This window comes from Nelumbo nucifera, chromosome 4 (assembly GCF_055504915.1).
Source record: "Nelumbo nucifera cultivar China Antique chromosome 4, China Antique-T2T, whole genome shotgun sequence".
NCBI classification, from domain to species: domain Eukaryota; kingdom Viridiplantae; phylum Streptophyta; class Magnoliopsida; order Proteales; family Nelumbonaceae; genus Nelumbo; species Nelumbo nucifera.
This window is the reverse complement of record NC_142652.1, coordinates 66,761,313-66,785,016: the sequence shown is the minus strand read 5'-3', so window position 1 is coordinate 66,785,016 and position 23,704 is coordinate 66,761,313. Positions and strand designations below refer to the sequence as shown.

At 41.8% G+C, this 23,704-nt stretch overlaps 1 protein-coding gene across 1 annotated transcript in view; it reads left to right on the top strand.

Annotated features, from left to right (window-relative positions):
* The first annotated feature begins 4,192 nt into the window (after window positions 1-4,192).
* The window catches only part of LOC104585578 (Flavin containing amine oxidoreductase family), a 41,777-nt gene continuing 22,265 nt past the window's right edge, over window positions 4,193-23,704 (top strand). The window contains exons 1-3 of the mRNA XM_010242506.2: window positions 4,193-4,764; window positions 6,256-6,441; window positions 6,588-6,672. Of these exons, the coding sequence (XP_010240808.1) occupies window positions 4,285-4,764; window positions 6,256-6,441; window positions 6,588-6,672 (751 nt within the window). The 5' untranslated portion in view covers window positions 4,193-4,284. The remainder of the gene's footprint in view (window positions 4,765-6,255; window positions 6,442-6,587; window positions 6,673-23,704) is intronic.

The window sequence follows — 23,704 nt, the reverse complement described above, 5'->3', positions numbered from 1 at the left end:
TTCTGCTGCTGGAGCTTGGAAAGGATGATTTGGCTTTGCCCCCCGAGCTTGGTCCTTCTTCTTCCTACTGTCGCTCTGAGCTGGGGGCTCTGGTTCCCTCTTCCTCTTCTCAAGGGTCTGTTCGCCCTTCTGGTTGATTTCCTCCTCCGTCCCTATGAACCGATCCGCGGGCTTGAGGAACTCGATCACGGTCTTGGGTTGATTGACAACTACATGTCACTTGAACTCTTTGTGGATGATACCTCGCTTGGCTGCGGTGAGGCGAACTGCGGGATCCAGGTCGGGTATCTGTAAACAAGCGTCGTTGAACCGCTTGATGTAACTCCGAATGGACTCCCCTTCCTTTTGAACTATGCCGAGGAGGCTTTCCTGAGTTCTCAGGCACCTTTTGCTGGTGACGAAGTGGGAGGTAAAAATTTGCATGAACCGTGCCCAGCTTCTCATCAAACCAGGCGTGAGGTTACGGTACCATGTGCGGGCTACCCCTTTGAAGGTGGTGGAAAAGGCCACGCACATGCAGGATTCACTGGCTCTTGCCAAGTGCATCTGAGACTGGAAGACGTCCACATGATCATTTGGATCGAAGGATCCGTCATACTTGTCCAGTGGAGGGAGCTTGAAGTCCCTTGGCATGGGGACAACAAGGAGTTCTAGAGATAATGGGGAAGAAACTGAGAGGAGAGGGGTAGCTTTCACTTCACCTGAGCATACCTCCTCTTTTCCTTTGAGCTCGGGAGAGACTCAGGTAACAGTTTGGTGAGCTCACCGGCGTCTTCGCTGCAGCTTTGCTGGCTCGGCGTTGGTGCTTGATGCTTCAGTGTCGCCGAGCTCGACGGGCTCAGACTACTGGTGGTGGCTCTGAACCGAAGGGCCCTGCCTATAGTCTGCGGCCAGGACCTCGAACGGATTCTCTGCGAGTGGGAGCTCGAATCGCGAAGGCTGGGGCGATACGGGCTTGGTTGGCTGGGAGGCCCCCGACCTGCCCACAGGCTATGAGGCGGGGGTGGCTGGCCTCTCCTTCTAGCTATGGGAAGAGGCTTGGCTCTTGAAGGGATCCTGGGCCTGGGAGGCCTCTCCCTGGCGAGGTCGTTCACTCTAGTGGGAGGGCTTGGTTTGCTTCGTGGCTGAATGCCGAGGGGGAAGCGATGGCTGGGCATGAGGCAAAGAGGGAAACTGCTGTTGATACTGGTATTGGGAAACCTGGTGCAACACTTGTTGTTGATAGAGTTGGAATTGTTAAAATTGTTGCATTTGAACTTGCATGGCTTGTATGCACTACATTAAGTCCTTCAACTGGTTCGGGTTGGCCACTGGGGGCACAACCGAGGGTTCAGCAAAGGTTGCTTCAACTGTGGAAGGGAGTGGAGCGACCGCGGGTGCCACTGTGAGAGGCACATTCAAACTGGGAACTCTGTCCACAGAGAGGGGGACAGTGAATTGCCCAATACAAACAGTAGGAAGTTGGGGCTGCTCCCCAGAAGCGTTCTGGCTGGCACCACGTCCGGCATTGCTGGAAGAAGCCATGAATGCTGAGTTTTCAGAAAAGTAAACTGTAAAAGCTTAAAGGAAGGCTTCTTGAAGCATTTCCCACAGACGACGCCAAATTATGCGGCACGATCTGAGCACTCCTAACTAGCTGTTGACTGGCTCCTTGCTGGCAACGGACAACACCTAAGAAGGAGAAGGTGAAGGATTCCTAGGGGATTTGCCCAACGGGAATACTCTGAAGTTTAAGTTAGAACGGTGGGGGAGAAAGTAAAGAGTGTAAAGAGGCTAAGAGTGTAGGTCGCGCTAGATCACTGAGTTCTCAAGATTAGCTCGAGAGCAAGTAAAATGACTCAAAATCATATTCGATTAGAGATCCCTCTCCCCTTCGGCTAAGGGGCTTTTATAGGGGCGTTCTTGTCAAATGGGGCGTAACCGCCACTGGGCTTCTGTCGTAGCCGTTACCTGCCAGGGCTGCGCAGGTGACGTTGCAGGGTACTACCCAATTGGATGGGTGACACATCCCGGGAGGACAGGCACGCCACCATCTGTCGAGAGACGTGGGTACAGTCTGTCGAATGGGCAGGGACTATACCGTCAGTCAGGAGATGTGGCGCAGTCTGTCGGCTACGGTCTTGTCAGATAGTAGCTTCCTGAGAGCATCGCATTGCTTAGTTGCAAGCTACCCTGTCGCGCAGCAAGCTATCTTGTCGTGAGCTACTTTGTAGCGAGCTCGCAGGGGTATTTCGAGGTGACCCTCATCGATATTGTCTTTGGGGCAGTCTTTTTGCCTAAGTGTTGGAGCGAGCTGGTTACCCTAGCTCGCGAGTTGGGATAGTCTTGGAGTATTCCCTTTCAGTAGCTCGGGGGACCTCAAGCTCGCGTTGTAGCGAGCTATGATGTAGCGAGTTGTCCTATAGGCTCGTTACTTAGTCGCATCAGGCTGTGGTGCTGAACTGTTGCTCGTGCTGAGTCAAGTCCACGTGTCATTGTCTCAAGGGGTCGGGTCAAATCATCCTACATGGTCTATTAAAATTTAGCCCAAAATGTTACTTGGGAAGATAGAGGTCCTCTTAGAAGAAAACCATACGTTTTTGTTTTTACTATTAGCGACCAACGATTGCTATTGTGGTCGGGAGGGTCATATGAAGGTAGAATATGGCGGCCCTATTTACTGTTATTGCAAATCCATGCCTGAGATGAAGGTAGAATTCGAGCCTTTTTTTTAATACAAATGAATATTGGTTGTTCTTTAACGTTAGATGAGATCATCGGCCACGAGCATCACTTATGGGTGGTCGTCGGTGGCTGGGAAGTTCATATGACCAGTGTATATGAAGCCAGATACGAGTGTTTTTTTTTTTTAAATACAAGCGACCACTGTCTCTTCTTTAAGGTTAGATGAGATCGCCGACCACCGGCAATCATTTATGGGTGGCCTCTGGTGGCCAAGAAGGTCATACCATCGTTGTTGATGATGCCACTGGTGGTCGAGTTTTGCATGAACCATTTGCCTGAGAAGACAACATTTCGATTGAGAATACCGGGTCCCACTACATCTTTCGTACACATTAATTAATAATCAATATTTATAAATAGTAATTAATAATATTAATAATAATCATTAATGAATAAAAAAATATTAATTAACAAATTCAAGAAATAATAATTATACTCGATTGGAAATCAATTTGCTTTACAATAATAACCACTACTACTACTACTACTACTAATAATAATAGTATTCTTTAAATAATTAATTAAATCAGTATTTTAAACGAATAATCTTAAATAAATATTTCATTGATTACTAAAAAAGTTAATAATATTATTAAATAACAAAAAAGATTAATTAGTTACTAAAATAGATTAAAAATTTGTAAATATGCTTAAGCTATTAAAAATTTATAAAATAATGAATTAGCTTAAAATGATTAAAAATTAATAAATGAATTATGAATGAAAACAATAAAAAATTAAATAAAAATGACTAAACAATTAATACAAATGTTGGAAATCAAACTTGAGTGAATTTTCCCATACTTTAGTATGGGACCATTCACTAGCTAAATCTTTGTAATTCAATTTCTCAATTCAAATATAAATATTATTGTTAAATAAATAGTGAAACTCAAATAAAATAATATTACTGTAATAAACAAAAAATGTAAAAACCAAAATGATACATACATGGAACGACTCCGGATCTCCTGACCACAAGAACTCTGCCCATGCCTACCCACAATACACTACCCTCATGAATTGAGAACATCTCCCCTTATATAATAACATGTAAACGTATGAAATGTTCTCTATGTGTGGCTATGATAAATGTGGGCAGAATTCTTGTAGATAGGAGATCTAGACTCACATATGACTCCCCGTAATAGGGTCGAATGCTAGATAAAATATGGTAAATCTCTTAAATCAAATAAAAATCTATCAAAAAATCAAATAAAAAATCTAACCTAAAATTTTAATATAAATGATTAAAAATTGAAAATTGAAAATAGTTCATATTAATGGCCTAGTAATGAATTAATGATCACCCTAATAATGCACAGTGAAAATCTGAAACATGAAGATTATCCAGGTCGATATTTCTCGACTTGACGTGTATTGTTCTCAGTGGATTCTAAGATTCGAGTCCAATAACCGTCTGTCTGACACCTGGTAGACCCCCTTAAAAAGAAGGCTTCTCAAAGTTCCAATTTCCAACTCCAGAGAAGAGCTGACTCGCTAGAAGGATAACGAGTTGTTTGTTGTTCTGCCTCTGAAGCTCCCCTCCCGGCTCTCGCCATGGGCACCCTCACTGACATTCATCCTTTCACAAGCTGCTATAATTTTATTACCACACATTCTCGTCAGAATTCCTGTAGAGGTAGAGGTAGAGCGCCAACCTTACTCAATCCCCGGCCAAGGCCAAGCATTTCTTTGTTTCCTCTCACGCACAAACCTTCCAAACACCATGTGGCGGATTACAGTGTCTCGAGAATACGGTGCTCCATCGCCAAGGAATCCACCGTTTCACCGTCGAATGTCGATGAAGACAATTCGAACGGTTATTCCGTCGACTGTGTCATCGTTGGTGCTGGAATTAGCGGTCTCTGCATCGCGCAAGCTCTTGAGACGAAACACGGAGAAATTGCAGGGAAGGTTCTGGTGACAGAAGCGAGAGATCGCGTTGGAGGAAACATCACGACGATGGAGAGGGATGGATATCTCTGGGAAGAAGGTCCCAACAGTTTCCAGCCGTCCGATCCTATTCTAACCATGGTGGTGCGTATTAAAACTAGGGTTTTTACTTCTTTCTCCCCATTCGTGCTTTACATTCTTTGGTTTTGCTGATTTGAAGCTTAATTCCGTGATCAATGTACAACTATATTAATACAAAACACATTTCTGCTTAAGGGGGTCGGCATTTTTGAATCTGTTAAGTTTCAAACTCTCAGTTATATTTTTGGCTCTTTACGATTAACACCTTGCTGTAGTTGGATTACCTGTCAATCTCCAACAGTTGAAAAGAGGTAAGAAGAAGAAGACGAGAACCCTGATTTTGCTTGTAAAGGCTGAACACATTCACCTTTGCATATTTGGGTTCAATTTTGCCGTGTACATTTGTTCGTTACCTTTTATGAGACGTATATACGCATTTCTGTTATGGTAGTCTCACTAGATGTAGATTGTGCTTCCCTATATTCACACTATATGGGGGACATGCAATTTAACGATGGATATGGCTTTAAACCGAACGGAAATGGCGAGACAGGATTAATGTAGCCGATCCCATATAGTTATTGGATGATGGTGATGATAGGGGACATTGCAATGGTGCAAAGTCAAAGCCACTTGTTGTGCCATAAGTGATCCTAAGCTTAAAGTTGGATTTTATAGAAAACATACAAATAATACATAGGTTAAGAAAGCCAGCATAAAATGGAGAAAAAAGAGTGAGCAACACTGAGAATGCAAAGGATACTATTAAAAGCAATTGGGATCATTCCATATTTCCTGCCGGTCTTACACATGAGAGTGCTATGTGTAGTAGCACAAGATCAACATCATTTTTAGCTACAGACTACCAGTAGGTGGACTACTGCTCAAACAGTCTCATTAGTCTCATTGATGCACACATGACTTGAGTATGCTAAATGTGCTAAAGGAGTAATCTATACGCCTTGTGAGCTTGTCTTTATAGTTTAGGAGGAATATTTGAAATAAAAAACATCAAACCAACAGAGGTTAGTTAGGACAATTACTGAAGTGACCAAAATGGTAAAGGGCCTAAAGGCATTCTTTATACAGGGAAATAAGGAAAATGATAAAAAAAGAAAGTTAAATATTCCCCAATTTACTGAATGAGTTTGCAAACATGTTCAGTTCTGTTCTTAGTCCAGACATTCTTGTGCAGATGCTCTTTTCCTATTCCCAGTCATCCAGTCCTGGACTTATGTGCGCTTGATATTGGTATTGTTGACGCTAGGAGCATGACCTAATGTTCAAATTTGTTCTTATTTCAAACATTTATTTGTGTGTGAATTACCTATTCGATGAATAGTGATAGGCTGTAGACCTTATCTGCAATTTATTACACCATAATTCTATATCCTTCTTCTTTTGAATGAGTTATGCCCTTCTAATAAATATTTAATTATTTATCAATTTGAGGAATAAGTAATAACCATGTAATTATAAAAAATCTCTGTAGTTTATTTCTCCTATTCTTCTTCCTTGATTATATAAAGTGTAGTAGCTTCTTTCTCATTACAGGTGGATAGTGGTTTGAAGAATGATCTTGTTCTAGGGGACCCGAATGCACCACGTTTTGTATTGTGGGATGGAAAGTTGAGGCCTGTGCCTTCAAAGCTTACTGATCTACCTCTCTTTGATTTGATGAGCTTTCCTGGGAAACTGAGGGCTGGAATTGGTGCAATTGGCATTCGGCCTCCACCACCAGTTTGTCCTCTTAACTCTTTTCTGCAATTGCATTAGAATATCTTTGCTAGTACATTTGCACATGTGAAGAAATATATGTATATGTATACCTATATTAACTACATTCCTGGATCGGTTCTTATTTTACTTTTTGACAAAGGTGACAGGGTCATGAGGAATCAGTTGAAGAGTTTGTTCGTCGTAATCTTGGTGATGAGGTTTTTGAACGATTGATAGAACCATTTTGTTCAGGTATAATCTGCATAATAAATGGATCTTTTGAGATTTAATATATATAGTTTGTATTATTCTCTCAAGTCTCATTTTCTACTTAGGAGGTATCCATCGTTTGAGATACCAATATACTTTGTCTTTCAGCATATGTTTTCTTACCTCAGTGTCATAAATTTTGTTTTAAACAGTTATATCAGGTTTACAATGAGAAATATCTCCGTAATTTTTTATGGGAAACAGTAAATTTCATTAATAATAATGGATAAAGGTTACAACTGTCACCATCCAAAGGCCGGATGGAGAACTCTTTGACAAAATCAGTCTCACAAACAAGCCCAAAACAATTCCTGCCTATTGACTCCTTGCTTAGCTAAAGCATAAGCCATTCCATTTGCTGGTCTTCTTGCCCAATTAAATATCACTCCAATCTACCTTGCTAAGCTTGAGATTTCTCTTAGCTGTTGTCTAAAGAACCATGCACCCAAGCTTCTTGCTTGCAACCAGCCTATTACCAGTTTGAAGTCTCCCTCCACTTCTAGTTGTTGCATTCCCCATTGCTTTGCCAGTTTGAGACCTTGGAGTAAAGCAAAAACTTCTGCCCTTAAGGAGTCTTCCCACCCCTACAGGGCTTGAGTAAAGGGCTAGCACTCTACCCTCCTCATCTCTAAAAACACCCCCTATACTTGAGGGGCCTAGGTTACCTAGAGAGCTTCTGTCAAAATTCAATTTCACTCTAGAGCAAGGTGGTTGGGTCCAACTTTCTTGTACTGAAGGAGAGAAGGATGAGGAACCAGCTATGGCACTCCATCCTCTAGTGAAATCGATAAAAGAAAAGTCTTTAAAATGCTCCAAAGCTTTCATCCAATGTATGATTTTGGTGGTGATGCTCTCAATAAGTGCTTCCTTGGATCTTTCTTGTCCTTGGAAGATCCTATTATTTCTCTCCTCCCACAGCGACCAGATGACAACTGCTCTTGTTGTTTGTCACATCACCCTACCTCTTTTCTTTGGTAATTGGAAGAAACTAGAGTTGAAAAGGTTTTGCACACACAAAGGAGTCCATCTACAACCAAAGAGAGAGGGGAACCAATCCCAAATATAAGAAGTATAAGGACGAGAAATAAGTAAATGAGCCACTGTCTCACCACCAAGGTTCAAAATTTTGATATGATATGCCCTGTATTGGGTGTATCGTATCGTATCTTTTGGGTCCCAATACACCTGTTTCCAAGTGTTTCGGGACCCCACTCTTTTTCAATAAAAAAACATGTTTTTAACTCCCCAAAAACTAAATTTAAAAAAACTAAAGAAAAAGAGTTTCCATGTGTTTCTAAGTTCTAGTATGCCTTTGCCGATACACGGAGGCGTATCGAAATTTTGAACCTTGCTCACCACTCCTCAGGAAAAGACAACAAACTTGTGGGGAGAGACACAAATCTTTGCTTTTTCTTTGAAGTACGTCCAAAGTATTAACCTTTTGGAGAACCACTTTCCAACAGAAATCCCTAACCTTTGGTGGAACAGGAGTACCCCATACTTGTTTAGTAGGGAAAGGGGTAGGCACAACATCAAGGTGAAGTAAAGCATTGAAAAACGAAGAGCAAGAAAAGACCCCTAAGGAGGACTCGGACCATACTCTATTATCTGGGCAAAACTGATCTAGAAAAACAACACTCATTAGAGAGAACAACTCATTTGTAAGGCCACCTTTGAGTCCCTCAACCCTCTCATTAGTTCCAAGTCCCAAGAAGCTTCATTCACACGAACAGAGGAGATAACCTTCAATTTATTTAAAGAAAGAAAATACATAAGCGGGAATGTGTCCTTAAGAGGAGTATTCCCAACCCAAGTGTCCTCCCAAAATTTTGTTACCTGAGCAAGTGTCATACCATATGAAAGGTTGAAAAGAAGGTAGGACTCCAATAATTGCTTTTTAGGGGGATAAGTGAGAAGCCCTAGGTTTGATACAAGCATCCCATCCATTTGCTGCCATACCGTGAATGCTTATTACCACCTGATGCCACAAGCTATCCTGCTCTAAAGGAAACCTCCATGATCACTTCCCTAACAAGGTTAAGTTTCTTAATCTAATATTACCAATGCCTAAACCCCTTCACTTTCTAGTGACAACTTCCCACTTCACTAGATGATCACTTTTTGAATTTCCCAGTTCTCAAAGAAAATCCCTCATAAGATTTCGAATTTTACTTGCAACCTTAATAGAAAGCTTGAAAGTAAACAAGAAATATATCGATAAGTTGGCCAAAGTAGACTTGATTAGAGTGATTCTACCCCCTAGTGAGATGTAATTTCTCTTCCAACTTGCTAACCTCTTTGTGAACTATTAAACAGAGAAGAGAGCGACTGAAGAGAGAAGAGGGAGGAGAGAAGAGAGTTGAGAGCCAAAGCCGCCAAATCTCATATTTATATTAGGGCGATCATAAAATAATCAGAAAATTACAATAGTACCCCTATAGTACTAATACTGACATAAATCATTACATAAACAGCCTTTTTACACTCCCCCTAAGTTGGGACATAGATGCCAATCATGCCCAACTTGTCACATAAGTCATTATGCCGCAAGTGATGTAACCCCTTTGTGAATATATCTGCAAGTTGCTTTTCAGATCAGATATAGGGTGTACACACTTCCCCTTTGACAACCTTTTCCCTGATAAAATGTTTGTCAACTTCTATGTGTTTGGTTCTATCATCTAGAAATGGGTTGGTAGCAATACTAATAGTAGCTTTATTATAACAATATAAAGTCATAGGTTCATCAACAATAAATCTTAGCTCACTCAACAAATTTTTCAACCACTCCATGAGGCATTGCCCTATATTCTGCTTCAACACTAGACCGAGCCACCACATTTTATTTTTTACTCTTCCATGTGACTAGATTACCCCCACAAAGGTACAATAGCCATTAGTAGATTTCTTGTCATTTAGCGATTCAGCCAAGTCAGCATCCATATATACCTCAACCTTCAAATGTCTATGCCTTTCAAACAACAAACCAGCACTTGGAAATTTTTTAAGATATCTGAGAACTCTTTCAGCTGTTTCAATATGGGTGGTCTTAGGGGCATGAATGATTTGACTTAAAACACCCACAACCTAAGCAATGTTTGGTCGGGTCATAAACAAATATAACAATCTTCCTATAAGCCTTTGAAACTGCTTCACATCCTTGACAACCTCACCCTAACAATCACCTAATTTGTGGTTTGGATCATGTGATGATTCGGCTTGCCTTGGAATTCTATCTGTCTAAGATCGGTTATGTAGAAAGAAGTAGAAAGGTGGAAGAAAGAGAGAAAGAGAGAAGGGAGAAAATCTGGTTCGAACTAGAAGTGTCAACCTAACCTTCTCCCAGTCGGCTAGACAATACTTATATTATTAAAAATAATTGAAAAGACATATGTGCCCTTATTTAAGTGAGGAGCATTGATTCCAACACAACATTACAGATCAACAACATTAATCTAGGTATAAAGACAGAAATACCCCTACGCTAACACTCCCCCTCAAGCTGGTGAGTATATATCATATACTCCCAGCTTGTTACATATGTAGTCCACTCTTCCCCGACTCAAGCCTTTTGTAAATAAGTCAGCCCACTGGTTTCCGGTATTAACATGTGTAGTGTCTAGCTCTCCATTCAGCACCTTCTCCCTCATAAAGTGGCCGCCAACTTCAATGTGCTTGGTTCTTTCATGAAACACCGGATTAGAGGAAATATGAACTGCAGCCTGATTATCACAATAGAGCTTCATTGGAGTGTTGATGTTGTACCCTACTTCTTGTAGAAGGTTCCTTAGCCACACTAATTCACAAGCGGTGTGCGCCATAGCCCTATATTCTGCTTCTGCACTACTTCTTGCCACAACCGTCTGCTTCTTACTTTTCCATGTCACTAGGTTACCTCTCAGGAAAGTGCAATAGCCTGTAGTAGACTGCCGATCAGACATAGAACCGGCCCAGTCAGCATCAGAATACCCTTCTATTTCAAGTTTTCCGCCACTCTTGTATATCAGATCGCGACCCGGAGCCCCTTTTAAATATCTCACAATTCTCGGAACTGTATTCCAATGAGGAATCCGAGGTTTTTGCAAGAACTGGCTTACCACACTAATCGCAAATGAGATGTCTGGTCTAGTAATGGTTAGGTAGTTCAGTTTACCCACAAGTCGTCGGTATCTGCCAGTGTCTTCAAACACTTCACCCATATCACTGCTCAGCCTGGTATTTGTGTCCATGGGTGTTTCAGTTGGTTTAGCACCCAACAAGCCTGTTTCTTCCAGCAAATCAAGCACATATTTCCTCTGGCACAGGTTAATACCATACTTGAATCTTGCTACCTCTATCCCCAAGAAATATTTTAGCTTACCAAGATCCTTTGTCTGAAAATGATCATGCAGATAAGTCTTTAGCCTGTCAATACCAATGTTATCATTCCCAGTAATAACAATATCATCTACATACACCACCAACAATATTTTTCCTCCCGGAGAATCATGACTAAATACAGAATGATCAACTTTGCACTTTTCATACCAAACTTCTTTACCACCTCACTAAACCTACCAAACCATGCTTGAGGAGACTGTTTAAGCCCATATATAGCCTTCCATAGTCTGCACACCTTACCATCCTCCCCCTAAGCAACAAACTCTGGAGGTTGCTCCATGTAGACCTCATCGAGTAAGTCACCATGCAAAAAGGCATTCTTGATATCAAGTTGATATAGCGGCTACTCATACATGGCTGCAAGAGAGATCACAACACGAACTGACCCTATCTTAGCAACCGATGAGAAGGTCTCTGTGTAGTCAATACCATAGGTTTGACTGTACCCTTTTGCAACCAATCGCGCTTTCAGGCGTTCAACACTACCATCAGGCAGATACTTAACCGTATAAACCCATTTACAACCAACAACTTGCTTCCTAGGAGGAAGAGCAGTGAAGTCCTAAGTATGATTATGATGAAGCATAGAGAGTTCTTCTTCCATGGCTCGACACCACCCTAGAGAGGCAAGGGCTTCCTGGACATCCTTAGGGACAACAACTGATGATAACAAGGTGACAAACTGGCGATGGGAAACGGAAAGGTGAGTAAGTGAAACATAATTAGAAATAGGATGAAGGGTGCAAGTGCGTTTACCTTTCCGCAAAGCAATGGGAAGATCAAGTTCAGATGCTGAGTGCGGGTCTGGTGCCGGATTTGTCGACGAAGATGTAGCCGGAGGAGTAGTAGCTGGTACGCGTGGGCGATGTGTATACACATGACGGATAGGTGGGCGTTCAACAGGTGGTGGCACCGGAGGCAAGGGTTTGGTCACGGCTGGAACAAGGGGAAGAGGGTCGGCAACGGGAAGTGGAAGAGGAGGAGGTGATGAGGAGGAAGAAGCATCACCGGACCCCAAAAAGAACGGAGTGGACTCAAAGAAGGTGACATCAGCACACACAAAGGATCGTCGAGAACCAGGATGGTAACACCTATACCCTTTCTAGGTCCAAGAATAGCCAAGGAAGATGCACTTGAGAGAACGGGCATCAAACTTGTCATTCCCGAGACCCAGATTATGGACGAAGCAGACACACCCAAATACCCTCGGCGTAAGAGGAAACAGAGACAAAGAGGGAAACAAGACATGAAACGGAGAATGACCATCAAGGATGAATGTGGGCATCCAATTAATCAGAAAGCAAGAGGTAAGTACTGCATCACTCCAAAAGGGTTTGGGAACATGCATGTGATGCATGAGGGATCTTGCTGTTTCCAGGAGATGGTGATTCTTTCTCTCAGCCACCCCGTTTTGCTGTGGGGTGTAGGTACATGAGGTCTGATGTATAATGTCGTGTTGGTCCCTATTCTTGAAATGATGAGGATAAATATTCGCGACTATTATCAGAATGGAAAACTTTGATGTAGGTACCAAATTGGTTACAAATCTCAGCATAAAATTTCTAAAAAATGGTAAACAATTCACTTCTTTCTTTCATTAGATAGAGCCACGTCATCCTTGAAAAATCATCTACAAAAATGACAAAATATCTGTATCCATTATATGACATCACTTTATAAGGACCCCAAACATCTGAATGAATTAAAAAAAAAGGACTCGACACACGGTTATCAACCCTAGAACTAAAGGGAACACGATGGTGTTTCCCAAACTGACACGACTCACAATCCAAAACAGAAAGCTGACTCAAAGACGGGACCAAAGACTTCCAAGACTTTTAGTGACGGATGACCAAATCGACAGTGCCACTGGAGAGGAGAAAGGGATGACTGGAGAGCTGTTGAAGTTCTACCACCACCACCATCAAGATAATACAGTCCACCAGCTTCATGCCCTCCACCAATCTTCATCCCCGTCTTGAGATCCTGAAAAACACACATAGAAGGAAAAAAGGTAATGGAGCAGTTAAGTGATTTGGTTAGTTTACTAACAGACACAACATTAAAAGGCAATTTAGGAACATACAAAACTGAGGAGAGGGATACAGGGTCTAGGTCAACATTACCAACACCACAAATTGAGGATGTGGAACCATTAGCAAGGGTGACAGCTTGTGATGTTGAGCAATGAGATAAGGAAGAAAACACACCTGGAGTTCCAGTCATGTGATCGGAGGCTCCAGAGTCAATGATCCAGGGATTGGGTGTGGATGCCAAACAAGCCATACCTGAGTTGGCGAAAGTCGTCGTGTTCTGCTGTGATTGGATAAACCTCTCATATTCATCACGAGGAACACTCACCATCTCCTTCACGGGACCATCTGTGCATGAGGAGTATCTGATCAGATGAATAATTCTCCTGTCTAAAGCTGGAATTTGAGTCACTGGTCGCGACATGATTGGCCCAGGTTGAGGGTGGACCATGTAGATCATAACAATAGTTAATGGTATGTCCATCCATACCACAATGAGTGCACTTCCTCGGGCATGAGCCACATCCTCTACCACGGGCTCCCCCTGAATCTTTGCCCCCAGTACGACCACCACCACGATTATAAGTAGGCCCACCATTGCCACTTCGGCGTACACATAACCACTACCACAACCACGGCCAGACTAAGCTCCCCTAGCTCCACCTCTAGCACCACGGCCTCTCGATACAGCAAAGGCAAATCTATCTGAGATATTAGAATTCTCAGTAGATCCGATAGAAATCCTCTAGAGTCGAGCAAATACCTCTTCTAAGGAAGGGAGAGCTGATCCTCCTAATATCTGAGCCCGTACTGGTTCATATTCAAACTTTAGTCCCACCAAAAATCTAGTCACATCAAGCTGTTCTCTTTGTTGTTGCTGAATCTTGACATCAGAAGTGAGAGGGTGATAGACATTCAACTCATTACGTATGTTTCTCATGTTGGCATAGTACTCCTCAAGACTCTGATTGCCCTGTTGCAGGTTAAAGTACTCTTGATACAACTGATACACTCTGGTTGTATTGTCCTGACCCGAATACAATTTCTTCGCATGGTCCCAGACATCTTTGGCAATGTCAAGAAACATGAAGTTTACACTAATCTTGGGTTCCATACTATTCCACAACCATGTGATGATTTGAGCATCCTCTTGCTCCCAATTTTCATACTCGTGAGAATCAGTGGGGGGTTTCTCCTCTCTTATGTGTTTTACCTTTTTCTTTGCCCTCAGAAAGACTTTGACGGATTTAGCCCAAGGCACATAATTCTCTACATTTAGTTTAATGGAGGTCATCTGAACATTCAGGTAGTCTGTAGGCACCATCACATTAGGTTTACAATCATTGTTATCTCCCATTCTGTTATCACCGATTCTGCACACTTGCTGAATTCTATTACCACTGAATTCTGCACACTGCACACAACTAGATCACACCTGTCACACTGATTTCAGCACTTGTTGTTGCTGAAAAGTGTGTTCTTTAAACCACAAACCCTACTCCTACAACTACCTGAAATCTCACCACTCTATGATCATAACTCTTCCTTCAAAATACACAAAAACCAGCATAAACCCTAGCACACTACTGTTTGAAACCCTAGCACATGGTCTGAAACACACATCCTATTTGATCCATAACAGATATCATGCACTGAAATCTCTTACCTTATCACTGAAGTAACAACCCCACGAGCAGGAAATCAGTCCACACAAGACAGCCACTGCACCATGCAGATCGGCCCTCTATTCTTCATCGATTAGGGGAGGGCGACCTTAGAAACCACAACATCCGACCACACACGACCTGACTGGAGGCATAGAAACCTCTAAGGGAAGAGGGCGATCACTCCTTTTCAGCCCTTTCCCTTATCTCTAGTCGAATGTAGAAAAAAAAAAGAGAAACCCTATATAGGGTGCGCAGAGAATAGATATCTAGGCAGATTCAAGTGGCTCTGATACCATGTGATGATTCGGCCTGCCTTGGAATTCTAGCTGTCTGAGATTGGTTATGTAGAAAGAAGTAGAAAGGTGGAAGAAAGAGAGAAAGAGAGAAGGGAGAAAATCTGGTTCGAACTGGAAGTGTCAACCTAACCTTCTCCCAGTCGGCCAGACAGTACTTATATTATTAAAAATAATTGAAAAGACATATGTGCACTTATTTAAGTGAGGAGCACTGATTCCAACACAACATTACAGATCAGCAACATTAATCTAGGTATAAAGACAAAAATACCCCTACGCTAACAGATCAATAGGAGAATCGGTAGGTTTTACTCCCAACTTTCCTGTATCTTGTAACAGATCTAGGATATATTTTCTCTAGGAAATGAAGACCTCCTTTTGTGAGCGGGCAACTTCAATCCCAAGAAAATATCTTAGAGGACCTAGATCTTTCACCTCAAACTGAGTAGCTAGGAACTCTTTTAATTTATGAATTTCATCTTTCTAGTCACTAGTGATAACTATATCATCAAAATATACTATCAAGGCTGCAATTTTACCTTCTCTTGGTCAAGTTGACACTGTTTATAGCCTCTCTACTGTACAACTATATGAAATCTGCTGGACCAGGCCCTTGGTGATTGTTTTAGGCCATATAATGACTTCTTCAACCTGCACAACTTTTGTTCATTGCTTTGAGCCTGAAAACCAGGAGGTTGCACCATGTATACTTCTTCTTCAAGGTCACCATTTAGGAAAGCATTCTTGATATCAAGTTGATGAAGATCCCAGTCAAAATTAGCAGCGAAGGAGAAAAATGACTCTAATAGAGTTCATCCTAGCAATTGCCGCAAAAGTTTCCACATAATCTAACCCATACACTTGAGTAAATCCTTTTACCACTAATTGAGCTTTATACCATTCCACAATGCCGTCAGTCTTATGTTTTACTATAAACACCCACTTACATCCAACTAGTTCCTTTCCTTTAGGAAGATCCATCAAGTCTCATGTACCATTTTATGTAATGCATTGATTTCCTCTTTCATTGCATCTGTCCATTTAGGGGTTGAGAGAGATTCTGCCACATTCTTAGGAATAGGGACACTGTCAATGGAAGAATGAAAGGCACGAAACGAAGGCGAAATGTTTTCATAAGAAACACAATGGGATATGGGATGTTTAGTGGTGCAAGACCTAACTCCCTTCCTTTGAGCAATATGAGGGTTTAGGTAATTAGCAACAGAGGTATCAATAGTAATAGGATCGAATACATCAATGGGAACAACGGTACTTGGTTGGGTATGATCCACCCCCACGGAATCCGATGGCATTGGTTGTACAACTTCTGGATGCTTAACAACTCTTGAACTTGGCTGAACTTGTTTGTGGTGATGAAAGAAATGAAAGGATGAGAGATCCATCATATGGATGGCCGAACCTTGCAGGAAGGTTGGGCGAAATTTCAAAAATTTCTCTCCCATGTGGGAATCGCATTCCCTATTTTAGAAAATTGCATTTTCAAGGATCAATCTTGAAACCAAACTGGACCAGATCTGAAACCAAAAGGGAGTAGAGGGATATACCTAATACGGAGTAATACTAAACCCCTAATGAAGGTGTTAACGCCCAAGGAGAAGACCAAAGACTATTTCCACCGAAGATGACACGGTGCGAGGTGAAGCAGAATCAGCAGGACGGTTCTTCAGCAAGAACCGAATTCTTCAACAAGAATATGATGGAGGGCTAGTGAGCACGACTTCAGATTGCCTCTTCTAGCAAAAGGCAATATCAAGAACCGTTCTTGATCACTCCCACTGGTGGAGATCGAACTAGGAGGGCGGCAAGAGCAGGAACAAAAAGCAGTCGAACTGTATGTTGACTTCTCTCTGTAATTCAGCAGATTGTCAGATGATTTGGAGGTTCGCCCTGCTCTTCTATTTATAGCCTTAAAGAGAGATTCTCCTAATCCCATTAGGAGTTTCCTAATCCAAATCTTATATTTGGATCTGGACTCTCTTTAAGAGATAAGGATAATACCTTATCTTATCTATAGATAAAGATCAACCATCATAATCCAATTAGGAGTTTCCTGATCCAAATCTTTATTTGGATCTGGACTCTTTGAGTGGATAGGGATAACCCCTTATCCTATCAGCTGATCCAAATCCTAGAACTGCCCCCTTATTTAATTAATCTTATTAAACCAATTCGAATGGGCTTTAGGCCCATTAAGTCTATGTGCTCACTTAACCTCTTATGGCGTGGGACCCAAACATTGATCTACACATCAGCCACAAGGGTTCAGCCCAGCCTCTGTCACAAGGCTTGGCCAAATTCACTGTACGAGACAGTGAACCCCTAAGTCCATCACCATGGGCTCTTAATGGGCCCAACATTTACACTAAATGGTCATTGGGTCAAGCCACCTTATAAAAACCCAAGGACTATGGGCAGATGCAAGATTAGCCCATCAAGTATTACCCTCAATGGTTTTACACTTAACCTCGCAGCCCATAATGATCAAACACTGCCCGACAAGAGAGGACCTCTCCCTCGGCTGCAAGGAACAGTGTTGCACTCTCTACTCACATGGATCCCGAGAATTAAAACCTTTTGCAAACATTTTGAAACCATAATATATATTTGTATATCTCTATATAAATATATTTTGCAAAAAAAAATTCAACGATTGAAATCGGTTGCTGCTAGCTTTGGTTTCCATCAGAGAGAGTGCATTCCCGATCATTACCTTTGTCTGACAAAGGGGCTGATCCTGTCACTATGATCACCCACTCAGATGAATTCTTGGACTGTCCCAACATATCCAGGTTTTGACCCCCTCTAAGGATCTCACTGATTGGCATATCAAAGACAGCCCAATCCGACACCCAGTGCAGTACCATAATCGAGTCTAGGGATCAGGTGTAACATTCCAGTTTTGCCCATCTATCTCTAAGGTCCAGGGCAATACTAGAATTTTGGTCCGGTTTAGGGTTTAAAAAAACCCACACTGCATGTACCTCAAGTTTCACCCTGACAGTTGAGACAAGCCACCCCAACCAAATTGGCGGCACATCAGTGTTAGCCTTGGCAGGATAAATCTCCCTAGATCTGTCCAACGGCTATGAAGATTCTAAACTAACATGAGTCTCATATGTGTCCAATTTAAGGTTATTACACAAAAGCACGCCATAATAACATGAATCAAATATGTACTTTATTCATTTACATTAAATGTCATAGTGTACATCATTCTGATTAGAGCTAAGGGCATACACTATCTAACAGCTCCCACTTGCACTTAGGTCCAATCGGGTATAAGCCGGAGTCCCATGCTTTCTATGTGTTTCTCAAACACTTTCTGTATCAGTGGCTTAGTCAATGGGTTTGCTACATTTTCCGCTGATGCTACCTTCTGAATCAGGACGTCCCCTCTACCAACTATCTTCTGCAGTACGTGGTACTTCCTCTCGATGTGCTTCGACTTCGAGTGGGCTCGTGGCTCCTTAGCCTGAGCAATGGCTCTAGTGTTGTCACACAACCATGGAATGGGTGATGTGCTGGATGGAACTACTTCAATTCCTGAATGAACTTTGTCATCTATACGGCTTCTTTGACAGCTTCACTTGCGGTAATGTATTCGGCTTCGGTTGTGGAATTCGCCGTGGACCCCTGTTTGTTGCTTTTCCAGCAAACAACACACGATCCTATCGTGAAGATATAACCAGATGTAGACTTTCTATCATCTAGATTTGATTGGAAATCGGCATTAGTATACCCCCTGGATCTTTACTGAACTACCATCGAATACTAGACAAAACTCTTTTGTCCTTCAAAAGTATTTTAGTATGTTTTTCACAGCGGTCCAATGCTCCTGCCTTGGGTTAGATTGGTACCTGCTTACTACACTCATTGCCTGAGAAATGTCAGGATGAGTGCATAGCATGGCATACATGATGCTCCCTATGGCTGAGGCATAGGGAACCTCTTTCATGCCCTCAGTCTCTTCGGAAGTCTTGGGAGACAAACCCCTGGAGAGAGTGACTCCATGCTTGAAAGGAACATTTCCTTTCTTGGAGTTCTCCATGCTGTATCTCTTGACTATTTTGTCAATGTAAGCAGGTTGGGATAATCCTATTATCCTCTTCGATCTATCTCTATAGAGTCGAAGACCCAGTATGTAGGAGGCTTCTTCAAGATCTTTCATAGAGAATTGCTGTGAAAGCCACACTTTCACCGTAGTCAACATTCGTACATCATTCTCAATGAGTAGAATGTCATCTACATACAGAACCAAGAACGTAGCCTTATCTCCACTGGTTTTCCTGTAAACACAGTGCTCATCCGGATTTTGCTCAAAGTCAAACTGTTTGACGGTAGAGTCAAACCGGATGTTCCAATTCCTAGAAGCTTGCTTAAGTCCATATATGGATCGGTTTAGTTACATACCATGTGCTCCTGACCTACAGCTATAAAGCCTTGCGGTTGCTGCATATTGATGTCTTCAGTAAGATCTCCATTCAGGAACGCAGTTTTGACATTGCTTAAGTCCATATATGGATCGGTTTAGTTACATACCATGTGCTCCTGACCTACAGCTATAAAGCCTTGCGGTTGCTGCATATTGATGTCTTCAGTAAGATCTCCATTCAGGAACGCAGTTTTGACATCCATTTGCCAAATGTCGTAGTCATGGTATGCTGCTACAACTAATAGGATCCTAATGGATTTAAGCATGGCCACGGGCGAAAAGGTTTTCTCATAATCTATTCCTTCTTTCTGAGTGTACCCTTTCGCCACAAGAAACGAGCCTTGTAGGTCTCAACCTTACCATCTGGGCCCTTCTTCTTCTTATAGATCCATTTGCAACCATTTGCTTTTACCCCAGGGTGCGGATCTACTAGAGTCCAGACTCCATTGGTCTCCATTGAGTCCATTTTTGCTCTCATGGCGTCTACCCACTTCAAGGAATCTATGTCCAACATAGCTTCCGTATAAGTCACGGGGTCCTCCTCACTGGTTGTGACTTCCACCTAGTAACTTTCTTGGTCATAGCCGTAACGAAGTGGAGGCTTGGAATTCCGGGTAGATCTCTTAGGTTGGTTATTAACTGGAGCTTGTGGGACATCTCCCACTACCCCTGAGCTCTCCTCATCAAGAACAACTTCTTGACGATGATTGTTCAGGATGTAATCATCTTCCAAGAAATGAGCATTTCGGCTACAAAACACCTTCTGTTCTCCTGGGTCATAGAATAAATACCCTACAGAGCCTTTTGGGTAACCTATAAATAGGCAACGACTGGTCTTGGATTCCAATTTGTCTGCACTTGTTCTTTTAACATGTGCCGAACAACCCCAAATCTTCAATTGTCTTACACTTGGTTTCTTACCGGTCCAAAGCTCATAGGGAGTCTTCGGAACGGATTTGGTAGGAACCCGGTTCAACACGTATATCGCAGTCTCTAATGCGTAACCCCAAAAGGATGTGGGTAGCTCTGAGTGTACGAGAAGTGATCGAACCATATCCAATAAAGTCCGGTTCCTCCTTTTTGACACACCGTTTAACTGTGGTGTAGCAAGAGGGGCTAGTTGTGATAATATCCCATTGTTCTTTAAGTAGTCATTGAATTCGTCAGAGAGATACTCGCCACTTCGATCTGATCGAAGGGTCTTAATTTCTCTCCCTAATTGTTTCTCAACTTCATGTCTGAATTCTTTGAATTTTTCAAAAGATTCAGACTTATGTCTCATTAGGTACACGTAACCATACCGTGAGTAATCATCGGTAAAGGTTATAAAATAAACGTGCTGGTTTCGTGTCCTAACATTCATCGGACCACATACATCAGTATGTATAAGGTCAATTGTGCCCGTTGATCTTTCAGGCTTACCGTTAAATGGCCGTTTCGTCATCTTACCCTGAAGGCAAGGTTCATAGGTTGGAAGATCTTCTATAGTTAGAAAATCCAAATGACCATCCTTTACCAACCTTGTGATACGATCTATGTTTATGTGGCCAAGTCGGTAATGCCACAGGCACGTGGGATTAATTGTATCACGGGTTCTTTTCTTAGGGTTATTATCCGATGTAGTTTCGGTTATATTTGTTTCCAGAGAAGGATGGAGAACATAGAGACCAGTCTCAAGTTCTCCGTATGTGAGGAATTTGTTATTTCTTTTGATAGTAATCTAAAGAGAACAGAATATCCATCCGCACATAGTTTTGAAACATAAATAAAATTTCTTCTCAAATTGGGTACATAAAGACAATCTTTTAATGTAATTGTTCCTTCTCTGAAATACAATTCTACAGTTCCTATGGTTGTAGCTGTAACACTTGCAAAAGTCCCCAAGTAAAGAATCACCTCTCCGTCACTCAGTCTTCTGCTTGTCCTGAACCCCTGCAATGTATTACTTGCATGAGTAGAAGCCCCAGAGTCAATACACCAGGAAGCAAAAGTTACCAACATATTGGTTTCTATGACAAAGAATTCGAAATTACCTTATTTCTTAGTCTCCAGGTACTGAGGATAGTTCATCTTCCAGTGGCCGGCCTGTTTGCAGAAATGACAAGCATCTGATGCTTTGTCCTTCCTCTGCCTTTTGGGCTTGCTAATTTTCTTCTGAGGCTTCTTTTTTGCCTTCCTCTTCTTCTTGCCTGATTTGCCACCTTCAACAAGCATGGCAATGGGCTCATCATTCTTTATCAGTTCTTCGGCCCTCTACAACATATTGTTGAGTTCCTGGGTGCTAACATTTAGCTTGTTCATGTTATAGTTCATGATGAACTGATTGAAGGAAGGAGGCAAAGAGTTGAGGATGACATCAACCTTGGTGACATGATCTAGCCCAGATCCAAGAGCCTCCAGTTCATTGATGTATCCCATCATCTTAAGACAATGGTCATGAACCAGCTGGTTCTTGGATATTTGTGCAGTCATGAACTGTTTCAAGACCTTCTGACGAGTAGAACGATTCTACTCTTCATACATTGTCCTTAGACTATTCAAGATATCCTTGGACAATTCGATCTGATCGAATTGTCGCTGTATCTGATTATCCAAGGAGGCTATATATAGCACCGGGCAAGAGAATTTTTTTCCTCCCATTCTTGATAGTCCCTCCTACGGGCCTCAGAAGCCCTATCAAATTGATAGTCCCTATTTTCAAGTAGATGACTCTGCCTGTAATTGGTAAATCTTTGCATAGTGACACAATTCAGAAAATGTTGACTTTGCTTGTTCTCAGATCTCATAAGCCGTTTCAGCCCACATAAAATTTCTTCTCACCTGAGGTTGCATAGACACTAGGAGCCATGACTTTATCATGCTGTTTTTCTGGTTCCACCTGTCATGTTCTGCACTTCCGGAATTGGGTTCTTTAATTTTCCCATTTATGTACCTTAGTTTTCCTCTTGCAGTAATGTACAGTCTGATCCCCTTCAACCATTCTAGATAATTTACTCCATCCAGAGGTATAACAGCCATAGGGAAGGATAAATCTATACCCCCACTCATCTCATTCTGCATTTAGGAAATACCAGATGTGGCAGAGTCTTCAATACTCATTAATAGCTGCTTCAGATCACTCCAAAAACAACTACAAGACTAAAGGGCAGTACAGTCCAACACCACTACAGATTTATTATTATTATTATTATTATTATTGTTTCACAGTCCACACAATCTTCCCCTTCTCACAATGTGCTACTGCTGGGAATAATAAGAACTGCACCAAGAAACTATGAAACCCCAAATTTTTTTTGGGCCCAACGAAGCCCTACAGATATTCAGATATTATCTTACTACTGTTACAGCACAAACAGGTCATCATAGACTTACAATCTCATCACAAGGTTGCTGTTACAGCACACACAGGTCATCATCGACCTACAGACATATCACAAGGATCACACGATCCACACTGGAAACAACAGATGCTGATCACCTCACATCAGTCGAACCTCTTACAGGGTTGTCTTGGTACACGACCAAGAGATAAAGGAAAAAAAAGAAAAAAAAGACTTCTTAGATCAGTCCGATGCTGCTCTCTGGGCTCTCCAAATAAAAAATGAACTGATGATGGAGAAAAAAAATGCTTGATCGATCTCCCTTTCAAGCCCAATAAATCCGCTCTTATACCATGGCTGAAGAAAGAATAAGAGAGAAGAGGGAGGAGAGAGGAGAGAAGAGAGTTGAGAGCCAAGAGATTGAGCTGATGGTGCCAGCTCTCATATTTATATTAGGGCGATCATAAAATAATGAGAAAATTACAATAGTACTCCTACAGTACTAATACTGACATAAAGCATACATAAACAGCCTTTTAACACGAACCTTTCCAAAACTGGGTGCCAGATACTCTAACCTAGGATTTCCCCCTAGAGGCAGGCAAACCCAAGTAAACCATAAGCCAGTCACTTACCCCACAACCTAGAGATGTAGCCACAGATAGCACCTCTTCATCTTGCCTATTTATTTCTGCTATACAGCTCTTATTCCAATTGACTTTAGTGACAAATATCTCTGTAAATATTGGTATCATTTTTATACGTTTTTCTTTTACATACTGTTTAATCATTGAACTTCTTTTGCATTTTGCAATATATATTTCTATAGTTTAGGGGTGACAATTAGATGGATTTGGGTGAGTTA